The sequence below is a fragment of the Anopheles merus genome, chromosome 3L (assembly GCF_017562075.2).
Source record: "Anopheles merus strain MAF chromosome 3L, AmerM5.1, whole genome shotgun sequence".
In the NCBI taxonomy this organism is placed as follows: domain Eukaryota; kingdom Metazoa; phylum Arthropoda; class Insecta; order Diptera; family Culicidae; genus Anopheles; species Anopheles merus.
In genome coordinates, this window is record NC_054085.1 from 10,315,143 (window position 1) to 10,331,315 (window position 16,173).

Sequence of the window (16,173 nt, forward strand, 5' to 3'; positions counted from 1 at the left end):
TTTGTTATGCGTGTTTTCGATGCTCTGATAAACCTCTTTTCTGCCGGGCATCTTATTATGTTGTGCGCTGCGCCTTTTCTCTCTTCATCCACCGCTGACAGGGAGCGCATCATACCTTTAAATCTCATTCGCTCTCTCTCTTTCACAACACAAACACACGCAGAAACATGGTGCTGACGGAACACACGAATCTCACCGCTCAAGAAGTACCATCACCATTTCGCGCTTTCGCAGATCACCTCAGTAGCATTTCGGCTGGCGGGTTCGTCGCCACGGCGGTTCTGCACGATCGGGCACAGCAAACGGCACGCGGAAACGCTCTACTCGTGGAGAGGCAAACACACGCGTCACAACAAAACAGCAACAGCACCGTTTTGCACTGCGACGGGATCGGGAGTTTATACTGGTTGGAAGCAAGTAACGGGCACAAAACCTGAATTCTGGAGCGATGCGTGTGACGCGTGTGGTTCACCGCTTCGAGCGGGAAATAGTGTCGTTGCACTGATAATTTGTATGGGAAAAAACACGCGTACGCACCAGAAAAATCAAACTACTTTGACAAACACCCCTTCCAGTGTGTCAGTGTGTGACAATGTGTGGTGTAATTAGGCACTTCACGAGCTTCGAGTGGAATGTAATTGTCGTACGGTTTTACTTTGGTGAGCGGTGGAAATTAGCTTGAATTATTGATCGGTGATTGCCGGACTGATCGGACGGCAGGTGCGCAACCTTCGAGTGAGATCAGACCGTGAACTTGGAACGTTGATGGAATGATGAGGCTCTCGTCATTTCTGGTCGCATGTGTTTGTGTGCGCTAATAGTGTGTGGACTGGCTGTAGTGGCGGGAAGACCTTCAACTCAATGCATATGCCTGGGGTCCTAGGAGAAGTGTGAAGATTTTGGAAGATTTATCGGGGGTACGAGTGAAGATGGTCAAGTTTAACTAATCAATCAAGCAAACCGGAATCTGTAAAAACGCAAGAGGTTGAGGTCCATGAGTAGTTTTAGACATGCCGTGACAGATGTTTATGATAAATTTAAACACTAATGAATAGAAAAACCAATGATCAATGTATGTGTTTTGTTAACCTTAATGATAAGACTAATTCCATTCGTACTCATAATAAAGGTCAATGAAAAAAACCTTAGCTAGAGGAACATCTAAGGCATCTTATCGAGAATCGGGGCCCTTCACGATTCTAGTCAGTTTTTTGTATGGAGCTTGACAGTTGGAGGCTGTAATCATGTAAACACTCCATACAAAACCACACAAAAAACTAGCCGGCAATTTTCAGTCTAGATTATTCTAGCCTCAAAGTAGAATTAGATTCGAGTACTTGTTCGAAACAATGGAAAAACAAGATGGTGTTTACATTTATTCCAAGGTGCATTAAAGAGATTTGGTGACGGAATTCAGAATCAAAGTGTATGTAGTCCAGGTGGTCTCATAGTATGTTTTTCAACACCAAATTTGAATATCACTTTTTGACAGGATGGGTGAAAACTTTTGTTCAAACAAGCTTTCTTGAGGCTTGACGTATACTCAAAACACTCTTAAAATCTTCATTCAGAAGCAGAAGCGATAAAAATCAGCCTTCTAAATTCATACACATTGGGATATGTCCACCTGTATATTATACTCACTTAGATAGCTGCTCGAAAACTGCTATACAATGCAAACAGCTGACAGGCTGAAATTTTAGCCTACGAACTAACAACGGAAAGGGCCCCATTAATGGTTTCAATCAAAAACTTCCTCAAGCTTGGTCGTGTTGGTGAACAAACTGAGAGTTTGGCTTCTGTTTTTCACAGAAATTTGCAAATTATACCTTTTAATTGACTTAAAATATCTTTAATAGTTTACTATTCTATGCAATAGAAAAAAAAAATACAACGGTACTTTCAATTTATGGTGATAACTTATGATAGGTTCATAACCTTCCGACAAATTCAAAGAATAGTGCTCAATGCCTTAGATGCAGTTCATCAGTATTGTCATTGGAAAGATAATTTGGATTTATCCGTCAACAACAAACTTAATTACAAAGTGTTGGATATTCGAGGACCTAAATAGTATTTTAGGTCCTCAAATTAGGCCATTAGCGTAATCCACATTTGAGTCACATTATAATATATACTTACTAATATTTAATGTATTTAATTATATTTTTTTGTATAATCAATACTAAATTTAATATTAATTATAATATTTCATATTTCATATGGAAATTAAATTATTAGAAAAATTTATAAATACGAAAAATCGATAGCCAGAGATTTTGTCCATTATCTGAGGTATCTGTTTTTCAAGTTTCATACAAAAGATATCTCAAAACGTGTTTGAAATACCTTATTACTGCTTGCAATATGCATGCAGATGTTGCGACGCTCTTACACCTTTCCGCGTTGTATGCCTCGCTAATACTTAACCCAAACATACCAAATTGTCTCTACGACACATCTCTAAGAAGCTGTTATTTACTATCCCCAAAGTGTGTGTCGTACTTTCACCTCGCAAAACGAAATTTTTCAGAGATGTTTCATAATTTTATGCCATGTCGCCGAGCAACTTTCAAATCAAATGCCTATTCAATTACACGCCACAGAGGCCTTTACCGCACGTTCATAATTATGTCGGTTTGTTTACATGCACACTTATCGCGACGCCATAGAGCGTTGGCTGCATCGCAACCAGCGAGCATGTGACCCGGAGAGCACTCGGTGGGTAATTAATGAGCTTCCTTATCTTGCGACACAACTCATTCCGCCTGCTAATTTGCATCAATTAACACCCGTTCGAGCCCTTTTTAACCGTTCACGACCCGAACCCCTCCCGCTCGAAGGCTCGGGTTGAATCTTCAGCCTGATTACAGTAATTCAAGAACAGAAAAACCTTAGCTACCGCTTAGCACTTCCTAATTGAACTCCGATAGAATTTCACTCACTCGCACCAGTGACCTTGAAGACGATGTGGAACAAGCTCCCAAACTTGTGACACGCATTTGCTACATCTGTGCCAAGAAAAACATCATTACAGTTCCGATTCCACATCTCCCCGTACTGGTAATGACTTCCATTACTCACCGAAACTAAATCAACTCCAACAGCTCCACCATCACCACCACCAGCTGGGAGAATCCTGGGAGATTCCGCCCACGGGAGAAGCCAGGGCGACTATCCCGGCTGGCGGGAAATGTCTGACATTGACATATCGTTAAGCTGCGAGTACGTCGGCTCGCACAAATCAAGGTCAACGGAGGCCCTTTTCCCTACTCCCCGGGGGGTCACGGCACACGAACTTCTTGCGGTTTCGTTTCCGTCCTCAATTCCATCCAAAGTGGAGTGGAGGGCAATCTTCCCCTGTGTGACAGGAATGCCGCAACGTACCCGCAAAATCGATAAAAGTAACACAAAAATGTCGTTTGTTCCATTCCGCTTCTACTTGGAAACGAGAGTGTGCACGTGGGAAACCGTTTTCTTGAGCCGAAAACTTCCCAGAAGCTTCCGAAAGCCACGGTGATGGCGTATTTTCGGCAGCCTCATTTGCATCTCGAACTCTACGCCCCTACCGTGTGGCTTTTCGGTCGAAGTGGAACATAAGTTCTGGCACATAATGGTGGCCTTTTGGTGGGGTATGGTTGCCGCCACGCTACCGGTACTAATTGTCAACGGAACCAGCAATTAGGCATACCTTAGCAAAATGGGAACAAATGGGAGGACTGTATTCGTAAGCTCGTGGTGTCAGTGTCTGTGTTATAGGATGGGATCGTTTTACACCTTTTGCTATTGCTCACATTGTATTCTCACATGTTACACTACTTTAGTTTTACGCGTGGCGCGTTGTTTGCTCTTGAAAAGGTTTGCCAAATTTGCTTGTTCGCCAGAGCCATTTCATGCTTTGGTGGAAGAAGCGTATTACACACGCCACTAGGAATAATGCATGAACGGTGAATTAGCAGCCTGGCACTAATTTGCTCCTTTCAAAACCAATGTCATTCTTCCCACTACAACTTCTACACTCTAATTTTAACACAAAGCTCTCAATCGCGTACCCATCATATGAAGCATTCTCACGCCTTCGGCAGGTGAAGACAACAATACGTGTGCACGAATGAAAGCGTGCAGCATCTGCTCAACCACCTGAAGAGCATTAAAAAAGCCTCGATTGCACGTACAAAAAAAAAAAAGAACAACTCGAGCAATGTGTGTAAGACAAGCAACTACCACTGCTTGAGCGGAGCATTGAGCACTAACGTTGATTAGTTTACGATTTCGAAAGCCCAATGGTGCCGAAACCTTTTGCATTGTCCGCTGGCGTAACGACGATGCACATCGGAGTGTTTGTCTGTGTGGCAAAATGAGCTAATCGACCATGGAAAGGTAACACAAAAAACGGCCAAGTCTTGATTGCTTTTTGCAAGCGCGGACAGTACGTTTGACATTTGACGATGCATTTGGTATGTGTGTGGCGGAAAATCAATAAAGCTTCTCCAACGTCGTGATGACCGTATTTCCATCCCTTCTGATGGAAGCCTGTCAGGCGGACGTTATTGTTCATAAATCAGCTTGAACGGCGGGAATAAGCTTTAGTACATGCACGAAGATTGCATGGTACAGGAAGTTAAAAAGTGCTTAACACAATGTCCAGTATGGGCGTTTTAGACGGGTTTTAAATTACAAAGATATAGAAGTACCTTGACCATGCTTGAACTCTATCTGGATAAGCTCAAATGTGTCATGGATTATTATTCTCCCCGTCCTAATACTTCCTTCCACGCTTAACTTTTGCCCTGGAAGGCAGCCTTAGTTAAAAAATGTCGCACTTATGAATAGTACTATGGGTATAGTCAAGGTCATGTGACTTAAAAAGATATAATGCCATAGTTTCTTTTTAATTAAAAATATGGGTTGTGTATGAAAAATATTTATTCTATAAGAAAATAATATAAATAATGTGAAGTAAATAACGATTGTAAGAATGCATTACTAGCTCCATGTATCTATTAATCTTGTCACAAACATCGACTTGATGTGGTATTACCTAGAGTTATGCACGTTTCTAAAGATGGAAACTAAGGCTTGATAAACTCATCATTAATATTAAACATCAATTAAAGCATAGCAAAATAGCAACAAAAAAACCCTACCAGACTCATTTGAATACCCACTCACACACAAGAAAGCCGGCAGACCGCTGCTGCCTGCCGCCGACCATACGCCTCTCTCAGAGAGTCATTACAAACAAGTCTCCCTTCCTCTGTGAAACCTCACACACCAAATATTGACCGTCCCTACACTGCGGCACCCCGAAACACACTCTAACGCTCTAACTTTTTGGCCGCTCCGAATACAGCGTGTCCCGTTTTGTCGTGCTAGTGTCGACGAGCAAGAGTGCGTAACCGTGCGTTAGGGTTGCGGGCGTCCCCCCAAAACAATGGGCAGCTGTGGTACGCTTGAGTGAGATGGTGCGGCGAGATGCTCACAGTACAGGAGCAGTTTGGTTTAAATACATAAATAAAACTACGTCTACGTCACCCAGCACGCAGCTGAAGTCAGATGGACGGAAGTCAGGCGAAATTCGACTTTAAAACTGTTTGTGATGCGGGATCGATCGTTAGCTTGCTGTTTTTTTTTTCTCTCTCCCCACTTGCTATTTACACAGTGGACCAATGCGGCGTGTGGGTTAAAATGAGGGTATAAAGAGTTTTGCTCTACTTTTTTTATTTATTGAGAAGAAACGGTCAGGCGTTTGCTTTGTTCTTCATATTAGGACCAAAAACTGAAGATACAATGATCTGTTTCTACAGTTTTTTTTCACTTTTCATTTAAGTCGAAAAGTAAACATTTACATTGGGATGATCTAATTCCGTTCGGTTTAAATTATTGATGGTTAATGCAATGGTTAAACGCATTGGTAGAGTTTTTAGTGTTATTATATTAAGTGTTATATAAATTGTTATTAAATTATTAATAAATGTAACAGGTCGGAAAGTATTTCTAATACGCACAATTAGTATTAGTAATACAAAATAATGTCTTTAAAAATCATTATACAAGCTTGTATTACATGGCATGAAAAGCATCACGTGATTTGGAAAATAGTCCCAATTATTGAAACACCCATATCAACACGAATTTTAAATAAACGCTTTACTAACACTTAATCATATTTTAAGCCGTATAGTTTTACATACTAAAACTCAAATACGAAATGACATCGTAAAAAGTCGCTGTGTACAAAGCTGAACTTATCTTACCTCATTTTATCTAATCTTTTCATTGCGCTAACATTTTTTACCATCCATCGTCATGCAGCGAGCACATAGTGCGTTCGGTGCCAGGGTTCTGCTTGCTTTCCAGCCAACGCACCGAAACCATCGTGCCCCGTGCGTTGGTGGTGGTGGTGGTCCAAGAACGCGTAGTGTAGTATCAAATTAGTCACCCTCGAGACCACGGTCTCTGCAGCCGCACACGAACGCCACACAATCGCACAATTGCAACAGTGCTTCTTATCAGTGCAACCGCAACCAGGTCCGTCCACAGTCCAACACCGTCAGTCTGTTCGCGACGGCTCGCGAAGTGAGTGGTGTGTGTGTTTACTTTCTAACGCCTCAAAACTGGCCACCCAACACCAGCGTACGCCGCGTGTATTGTGTGGCAGAAAAAAGGGCATCCCTCTCCACCGCTCAACCGTATGCGGCGCGTCAGCTGCACTCAACCAGAGAGAGAGAGAGAGTGAGAGTGAGAGCGAATCAGTGAGCCCTTGAAGCGCGTGCAGTGAGCAGCTCGGTGGTGAACGATTATAAGCACGGCGAGTCTCACTCGTCCCGGCTCACGTTCATCGGCATTCACCGTGATGTTTTAGCGCGCGGCGGATCGATTTCGCCGTTCAGTTCACTCGACAGCATCGGCTCGGTGGCAAGCAAAAGTGGACCGGGACCGGCCACATCGCCGCTGATAAACTTCGTCTCCTGTCTTGCAATCTATCTCAAGTGTGGTGGGTGTATGTGACTGTCTGTGTCTGTGTGCACACGTGTGTTTGCCTCTCTCTGTACCTCGTGCCGTTGCGTAAAAGCGTGAAAATTTGATAAACAAATAACAAGCCAGCGTTAGAAAACACGAGACGACGCGAAACAATATTCGCCCCTGTTTGCGTCCTCGAAACGCGCGTTAAGTGTCCCGTTCTGTGCGTGCGCGAGTGTGTATTTCCGTTGCCCAGTATCCCACCCAGTTCCAGTCGTGCCTTCCGTTCCACCCGAAAACCCACCGCCTCAAAACAGCCAACATGCGAAACAATTACCATCGCCTTAGCCTTCTGGTGGCTCTCTGCTCGTGTTACAGTAAGTGCAACAAACCTCAGAAGACGCTCGCGTTAACGCGTCTTCCCGCCACCGTTATTATGCTCGCCGACCAATACAAGTAACGAACAGAAGAAACCAGTTCAACCGGCCATCCTCCCCTCCCGGAATGCCATTTGTTACTATTGTTCCGTTCCTCTTTTATGCTGTGCAACTTGAGATGTTTTCTGCGGAGCGACTGACAAGAAAGAAAAACAAAAAATGCAAACTCGAACCGTGCATATGTGTACGACCTTCAGAACCTGCCCAAACCAAAAAACAGCTTCCTAGCAGACAGCCACGAAACCGAGTTGTCTTGTTTTTCACCCGAATACCGAGATGCCTATACATATGCTCGTGCGGTGGTATTTTAAACTAAGCATACCACACCACACTTTCGCGTTCATTCACTTTGCGGATCCGCAGGCTGTCGAGATTTTGCTTTCTATCTGCCGAGTGTGGAGTTCTAATTTTACACCCGACGGGTGTGACAGTTCCACGAACGCCACTGATTAACGTGCATTCCGGGGATGTCGTCATTTTTCATCAGCGCTCATTTCCCTCTTCATTGTGGGGAAGTAGCTTGAACAAGATAAGAAACCAAACACTCTTAAATGCACAAGGACGTTCAGCAACACTGTGCAACTGTTCTTATCGTATTTGGCCCTCAGGTGTGCTGCTGTAACGAAGTGAATCATTTCGCGTGAAACTGCAATCGAGATTGTTTACTTACATTAGGGGTACTCTTGTTTTACTTGGTATTCATTCAATAGTTTTACTCAGAATGTATCAACACTCTTTTGAATGCCAAGAAGAAGTAAAACAAATGACGGCAAATTCATTTAGTTAATGGTGTTATATCGATATCTTTTTATGCTCTATTTGACGGCTTGTGAAATGTCAGACATAATCGATTTGTAACTGCACCGCCCGCCTACCAAATAGCAATGCTACCTAATACTTGTAAGTCTCTGCAGCCTGCATGGCCCGGAATGACCGCGTAGATCGAAGCAAAATAGCATTTTTTTGAGTATTTTGTTAAGAAAATTACTACATGATTTTCCCATTTTTATAGTCAGTATTTCATAAACAATTTCCAATTGAATATGTGCTACATTAATTCAGAATGTTTCTGTTTCGAGGAACTGTTTTAAGTACAAAGACATTCTTAATTTAATGTTCCAAACGGTGTTGGCAATATTGAAGTAGTAACCTCTCTCAAGTAATCGTTATATCTTTGGCAGCACCTAAACTAACTATAGGCTGATTAAAACTAGCTATTTACAAAGCGTTGTCCGGAGCTTACTGATTGTCTTACGGTATGTTCCACTTTTTTTCATGCCAAGGATTCTGGGTTCAAGTCTAACCATAGAAGTCCGTTTGCATTTTGTGTATGCTGGTAATAAGGACACTGCAACTAACCAAAGGTGTCTCTCATTCACACGATTAACTGGAATTTATCGCACTTCACAAGAGAAGAAACGGGAATACAACAAAAAAGATGAACATATATGTTTATGCCATTAACAAAAAAATCAAAACTAATTCCCCTCTGTTTAGATTACCGTTTGGACCATTTTGCTACATAGGGTATTTCCATTTGGCCTTTTCCATTGATTCCGCCAGCATATCATTCCACCACCATGCAATTATCATATTAAAGTAATGAAGATGCGTTCGCTGCTGATACGCTCCCGCCAATTGAAGGTTACAGACTAAAGCAGCGTGCGCGCGCGCGTGACAAACATTTGTCATGTTGGCAAACGCCCACTTAGTACCTCACCGAAGGGAAGCACGTCGTCTTTCTTTTTGCGCTGTTCGCCAAACGAACCAACACATCCCGCAATAGGTCCCGCAGTGTACTGGTCCAGCTGTACAAGCAAACGCTTCTCGCATATAACAAGGAAGTCGCCTTCAACTGCAAGCCCGCAGGCTGGCGCTGGGTGCTAAAGGCGCAGTTCAGTTTTATGATTCATCACCATACCTTCCTCCAAAAACCGGCGTGCTATCTTGCGCCGCTTATCAGCACCGGGCTAAGCGCGAGCGGCATACATAAATACGCGTCTTAGCTATTTGCGTTCGATTTCACAATCCATGCACGGCACACCCGGGTTGTTGTGGAAGATTGGTCGCAAGAAGAAAAATACATTCAAACCATTCTTCTAGCGCGCCGTCGGTTAAGTCACGACCTGCGGGTGCATACGTCAATTTCGGTGGCAGTCGAGAATCGATTTGCCAAATTTAGCATCCCAGCCGGCGACCACTTTTTTCGAGTGTGAATGTGGCACACCGCACCAGCACCGCCACTGGCGGTCGCAGGACTTTAACACATTCACTTTCAATCGGTTAGCCGTGCTCTGAATGTCTTTGGTAAGATGTTTGACGTGGTTTAACAATGCCCGGGAGGGCAATAAATCATTTAATTTTGCACCATGCGTTCATTAGAAACATGTGGATATGCGAATGAGAAGAGAGGTTCTCGTCTATCCTTCACAACGAATTAAACACACCGAGTAGAAACATCTGGCATGATGTACGCAGGCGTCCCAGATTGATGGAGATAAATTCAAATGGTTTATCGTAAAAATGTGACGTACACATGAGTGCAAAGTTGATTGCATCTTTTTCATTTTATGTGTATGCTAACTTTACACATAGACTGACAAAACACCCTAAAGTGATTGATACATATATTTGTGGTGGAATTTACGACTCTTCAGAACCACCCCAGTAGCATGTAAATGTTTTTATCCTACCCATCGATCTATACTGCTGCCGCTTACCGTTTCCAAAGTTTAAGTGTGAATATGATCGTAGAACGAGCGTGTTAATGTCTCTGTTCTACTATGCTACCTACGCGCTTGTTAACGGGACCCTGCACTGGATGGATTGAAATCAATAAAACTGCCAAATTTTTACCACGCCCGAAAACAGGCCAGACACACTGTGGAATGTGTTTACCATCGTGAAGGTGGAGAGTTTTCCACCGAAACCTCGGGAAAGAATAAATAAACAAATCCCGTTTGTAAGCTAGTTCAATTTGCTTGCACATTTTGACTCCCTCCTGAGCGGTGTGAGTGTGGTTTCAAAGGTTTCTGGAAAACAAATCTTTGCTTTTTTATGGTCAGATTTGAAGTGATGCTGCTGGAGCAAAACCGATTTGTGGCTTGTTGTTGATGGTGTGATTAGCTGTCCAAGTATCTTCTTCTTGGAATGTTTTGCCCATCTTTGAGCAGTATAAAGTCAAAAATAACAAAAAGGGAAAAATGTACCATTTATTCATTTCAAGTATTTTAAATTACATTGCAGCGGGTTTCAGAGGATTGTGTAAGAAGGATAAGGAAAATATATAACGATAGCAATTGGTAATGTTGAAGAAAAATTCAAATTTTATGGCCTTGCGAATACTTCATACAAAACCTAACGTCAAAAGCAATTACAAAATTACCAAAATTCAATGTCAATTTGCAATTGTAAATTAGACATAGAAAGCACAAACTCCATTGATAATGCTTCGTTGCTTTATGTGGCTAAGTTATGCATTCAAGCCATGTAATTGTTATGATAGATTATGACATCACGTCAGAAGAAGCCCAAAAGGTCTGATGTGGGAGTTAATACCCGGTTGATGAAATACACCAGCAGTATCAAATGCGCTAGAAAACCCTGTATGAAATAATTAAAACCTTAATAATTCATCACAAACATGGATTGAGAAAACTCGATGAACTTCGTGAAATATTATATTAATTAATATCATTTATTATTGCTTTAATGTGATTAAAAGAAAGCTCTTATTATTATTAATATTAATATTTACAAGTCGAAAACAAGAATCATTCAAACAATTCAACCATAAATAGGTAGAAGGTTACCAGTTGGTACGAGCAATTTACACATTCCTGTCACGCGCGACCTGTACACTTAGTCATAATCCAAACCAATCCGTTATTTGCATTTCGTAAAGGCCTACCTTTTGTGCCAGCCATCGATGTGTGCATCGATCTTCCCCTCTAACCTTTGCTGAGCTGAGCTCGCTGGCTGAATTACAGATTTGGAAGACTTGGGTGCGGAGCGACATTCGATCCAGATAACCGACGGGTGGCAAGCGAGTTTACGCGCCCATACCAGCCCGTTGAGATCATCCCACGGCCGTGGAGTGGTGTAACGCCCGGCCACAGCCACTTGAAGGAAATGGGAACACATCAAAGGGGCTCCCGTCTAGCGTTTGGCGACCTTCGATGTGGCCCCGAATTAATTATTACAACAATAGGGCACTCGGGTGGGCATTTAACCAGACCCACTCACCGAACCCTTGACGAGTCTGTCCTCATGAGGGACGTGAAAAATCAATATTGACTCAGTTACCCTCAGTTTCTTGACGCTTTTATCTTCGTTAGGCTTATATCTTTCTTCTTCGTTCCCTTTCCACAGGTCTGCTAGCGCCAGTGCGGTCACAGCAAATCGAAACCATCCCGGCATCACCCTCGTACCACACGCTGTACGAACGCAACCTGGATCTGCTATGTCGGGCCGACAAACCGATCGACCAGTGCAACGTTCGGCTACCCGGCCCGTCCACCGAAACGTTGGATGTCACCGCTAACGTCCTACCAAGCGGCGTCAAGCGCATTGGGGACTTTTCGCGCGGCGAATGTGGCGTCCGGCTGGCCACGTTCACGAACGAACGGATCGGCAAGTTCGTCTGCATCGTCACGATCGATGGCCAGCAGTTTGAGTCGGCGATCGAGCTACGGAAGCGTGTACCGCCCCGCCCAACCGAGCTGAAGATCGCCAAAGCGACTGCCCTCATCGATGGAGGCTTGAGGGCGAACCAGCTGCTGAAGGCGCGCTGCATCTCCCGTAACGGGCTGCCCGTCGCCAACCTGACCTGGCTGCTGGACGGCAAACCGATCGATGGGAGCGCGCTGAAACCGGCCCAAATTACCACCGAGGAGCAGCAGGATGGCACCCGCTTGGAGACGATCCAGCAGGAGGTGCATCTGTACGTGACGCCGGCCGAGAACGGCCAGACGCTCGAGTGTGTTACGAATCATCCCGCGTTCAAGCCCGAGCTGCGTAACTCGTTCCTGCTGAACATAAAGTGTAAGTGAGCGTGGGGTGGGAGATTCGGTCGGTGGGGGTTCAGTGAGTCATTCGGAGTCTTTGATTGGGGTAGGCGGATTGGAGCCGGCTTCAGCGATGTCATGTTGGGAAACACCGGGTTTTCTTTGGGGCATTGAAATTGGTCATCGTTCGACTACTTCAAACTGATTGGATGACCATCAAATTTATTAATCAACATTTTCGGGTATGACCGGCATTTGGTTCTTGTGATCTAAAGCAGAGCAAAATCCGTACCCTGTGACCTGTTTCAATGTTTATCTTGGTTCATTTGAAGTTTTTGAAAAGCTCTTTTATCAGCACGATCGAAGGATATGAGGTTAAACAAGATTCTTCCCGAAGTCATCCGCTGCTGCTGCTCGAGTTTGGACAAAACATTTTCCTTCTTCATTTCGTTTATGATCCTTGCTTTGTTGTTGTTCGGCCAAGTCCTCCAGAATCTCCTCTCGAGCACTTCAACGAATTTCGGGGCAATAAAGTTGGCAACTGGACCCTCAATAACTGGGATGCAAAAGGAGCAAAAGGAGGACAGGATTTTACGATGTCCCCTCGAAAGGCCGGGCACCATAAACATCATGGAGCGAAATTCCAACGAAACTGCTTAACAATGTCCGCTTGTGGAGCCACAATCAACGAGAGCGTGAAGAGTAGTTGGTTTTTACTTAAACAAGTCCAGAGCTTTCTCCTTCCTACCGAGATGGAAAGATATGTAAATTTGAGACCAAATTATTATTGGACGGCTGTTGCATAGCCTTTTTTTGTTATCTTTCAGTATAAAAAAGTGTTATCTTATGACATCATCATATTGTTCCATAAAATATGCTGAAACTAAGAAATGATTCTACTAAAACCGACGCTACGTGGCTCGTGAATCATTCCGCTCGGTGCATTGTGTTGCGATAATAATTGCAAAATATTTGAAACTCCCTCCATTGTGTTCCTCCACAATAATTGCTGATTGGAAATTATTTACAGAACATTGCTACAACATTGCGTTTCAATGAAAAGCATTGACTAGGCAGCCAGTGCCGTATGAAATATTCATTCGCCCGCACCCAAACGGCGACAGTTTAGCACAGTAATGAGATATCGGTTGTGCTTGCATCGCATACCGGCAGAACCCGATCGAAGACCCTTGTCAAAGTTTACATGCGCTCCCTAATGAACAACGAGCCGTTTTGTGTGGTCTGATTATTGCAACACAAGCACACACACACACACACACACACACACACACACACACACACACACACACACACACACACACACACAACATGTCGTTTGATCTTGCCGCAAGCGGGCAGCCCAAGAACATACTGCCGTTCCGGAGAAACCCATAGCGGCTGCAACACAGTGCTTACCAACGACAGTATCTGTTTGACTGCACAACTCCAAATCGAACGTAGTGTTGTTCCGTTGAATTATGTTTCATTTTAACCCCCTTTCCACGTTCCACAGTTCCACCGGAAGAGATACCGCACATCCACATCGACGAACTGCCGGCAAGCGGAAGCGCTACGATCAACATTACGATCCACGCCAACCCCAAACCCTTTACCCGGTGGACGGTGAACGGCCGGCACATCAAGGAGGGCGAATCGGCCGACATCTACCAGGCGTACATTCCCCGCCCGACTTCGGTAAGACACACGGCCGGGCAGTCGGATTGAACGATGCCCTGAAACCTGCATTACCTGCATTAATTTTGCTGCATCTCTGCTGTTTTGCAGACCAAGGGCGAGTACAGGGTGCTGCTGAAAAACAACGACTGCTCGATGGAGCGCCCGTCGCTGTTTACGCTGGAAGCGACCAACGCGCTCGGCACGCAGACGTACGTCATCAAGGCGGTGCGGGTGGACGCGAACGAGGTGGAACCGGGCCGGAACGATGACTACTACACCGATGACAGCAACGGATCCACCTTCTGGCTGATAAGCGTCTGGACCTTCTTCTGCTCTGTGATAGCTACACGTCTGTTGTGAATCCAATCCAATAGCCTCTTCCCCATTTCCCTCGTAGAGTAGTGAACCCAGTAGGGCCCAGTTGCGTTCGTTCCGAGGTCAGCTTTGGAGCAGGCTGTGCGTGCGTGCTTGAGAATATTTCCACCAATGTACAGTGCATCTCTCTGTAAGCGGGCTTGGTGACCTGGAGGATGGTGGTGGTGGAGCAGTAGGATATTAACTGGGTGCATGGTTGGTGTGCGGTTACAATGCAAAGATACTCTTTGTTCGGAAATATTCTCAACGGGCACAGCTTGGACCCGATAACAGATCTGTTCGCTCGGGGACGTACTTGTCGATATTGTTGTAAAATATGCACACATATAAAACAAAACCCTCCGCGTTCCGATAGTTCCTGCTGCAAAGTATTCGTGAAGCCTGAATGGCTTCAACACAAAATCGCAACTCTTCCTCTAAACCAAAATTATTTACCAATTTTCTGTATGCTTCTTAAACAAACAAACAAAAACACTAGAATAAGGCACAAGTGGGCTGAAAAAAGCGGCAAGCCAAAAAACAATCAATGAACAGTATGATAAACTTCAACAAGTGTGTGAATTGTGTGTTAAAAGTGTCCTTAGCAAAAGGAAGGAAAAACGCATTCCTAATATGTCGTGATGGTCTAATGGACGCGAAGGCGCATTGAAACAGTACCGATAGAGCAATGCATTTCAAGTACGGCTTGCAGTGAGCAATGCGTCTAGGATGTGTTAAATATTATTTATTTCACTACTCTCTCTCTCTAAAAATGAGACTAACCTGCTCCCCCGCCAATGCTGTAATGAAGCTAACCAGAAGAGGATAAATGCAAACGAAATTCAAAGAAAAATGCAACCCAATATCGAATGTCGATTTGGTGGCAGCAGTAACAGCAACAGGTGCAAGATGAATGCTGCATCCGCCTGAAAAGCAGTATTTAAAAATAAAAACCACATGCGTTGGTGAATTTAACATGTAATGTCTTGGACATTGAACAGTAAGATGCAACGTATTTCAATAAAAAAGAGATAAGAAAACATTAATAATCTGTGTTTGATGGTTTAAATGAGAAAACAAATAATGTAGTTTTGAATTTCAGTTACTCGTGTACTGCAAGTTGCATACCTAACAGGCGCAGAGAGAATAAATGTAGGGCCAGCAACAGTTTTTCAATTCAGACGTGTCAAAGCAACTATAGTAAATGCAAATGAGGATTCTACCGATGCTGATTTACGAGTTGATCATAAATTAAGAAAGAGCATAGATTTTTGTCTCATTTTAGTTTTTAGGTTCATTTTAATTCCATTTTTATCACCCCTTATCGTTACCCCTTGAACGACTGTATAGGATTTGAGTTACGAAAAAGTCTTACTTCTCACTATTTTGTTGTTGTTGAACGTAGAGAATCTTTTTTCTTACATATTTTAACCTAACTTTCAATAATTGTTAATCAAAACTACATTAAAATTTTGCGTGAGTTAAGGGGACATTCTGAACTCGCGGTCTATCTTGGCGTCTGAAGCTTAATTTACAATACAAAAAGATACATTATTTTATATTAAACTTTGTTAATTTTTTGTCTCGTCGATACCGATATTATTTACAAAGTAGTCAAAAATATGTAATATCGACATTTTATGTTCTAATTTCAAACCCAAAATTAAGCTCAGGCTTGACTGAATGCCAAAGTTTGAATAAATCATAAAGTTTACTCAACCTCTTCTTAGGCTAAG

The 16,173-nt window shown here is 43.5% G+C and overlaps 2 protein-coding genes across 4 annotated transcripts in view; one reads left to right on the forward strand and one right to left on the reverse strand.

Annotated features, from left to right (window-relative positions):
• The window catches only part of LOC121599575, a 222,114-nt gene that overhangs the window by 71,782 nt on the left and 134,159 nt on the right, over positions 1-16,173 (reverse strand). The window lies entirely within an intron of this gene.
• LOC121599576 (fasciclin-3-like) lies at positions 242-15,480 on the forward strand. Of its 3 annotated transcripts, XM_041927467.1 has the most exons (6): positions 242-406; positions 6,316-7,340; positions 11,772-12,443; positions 13,920-14,101; positions 14,192-14,432; positions 14,937-15,480. In XM_041927467.1, exons 2-6 carry the CDS (start codon positions 7,286-7,288, stop codon positions 14,939-14,941), a joined length of 1,155 nt encoding a protein of 384 aa, XP_041783401.1. In that variant the 5' UTR covers positions 242-406; positions 6,316-7,285; the 3' UTR covers positions 14,942-15,480. The 3 variants fall into 3 exon arrangements, with proteins under 3 accessions (XP_041783401.1, XP_041783399.1, XP_041783400.1); XM_041927465.1 differs by having other exon boundaries at positions 14,192-15,480; XM_041927466.1 differs by lacking the exon at positions 242-406 and adding an exon at positions 641-659 and having other exon boundaries at positions 14,192-15,480.

Excerpts from the sequence above, each read along its gene's own strand:
- LOC121599576 (XM_041927465.1), top strand. The coding sequence starts at position 7,286 with ATGCGAAACAATTACCATCGCCTTAGCCTTCTGGTGGCTCTCTGCTCG. Across the intron at positions 12,444-13,919 it reads GTTCCTGCTGAACATAAAGT|TTCCACCGGAAGAGATACCG; the intron begins GTAAGTGAGCGT and ends CACGTTCCACAG. Across the intron at positions 14,102-14,191 it reads ACATTCCCCGCCCGACTTCG|ACCAAGGGCGAGTACAGGGT; the intron begins GTAAGACACACG and ends GCTGTTTTGCAG.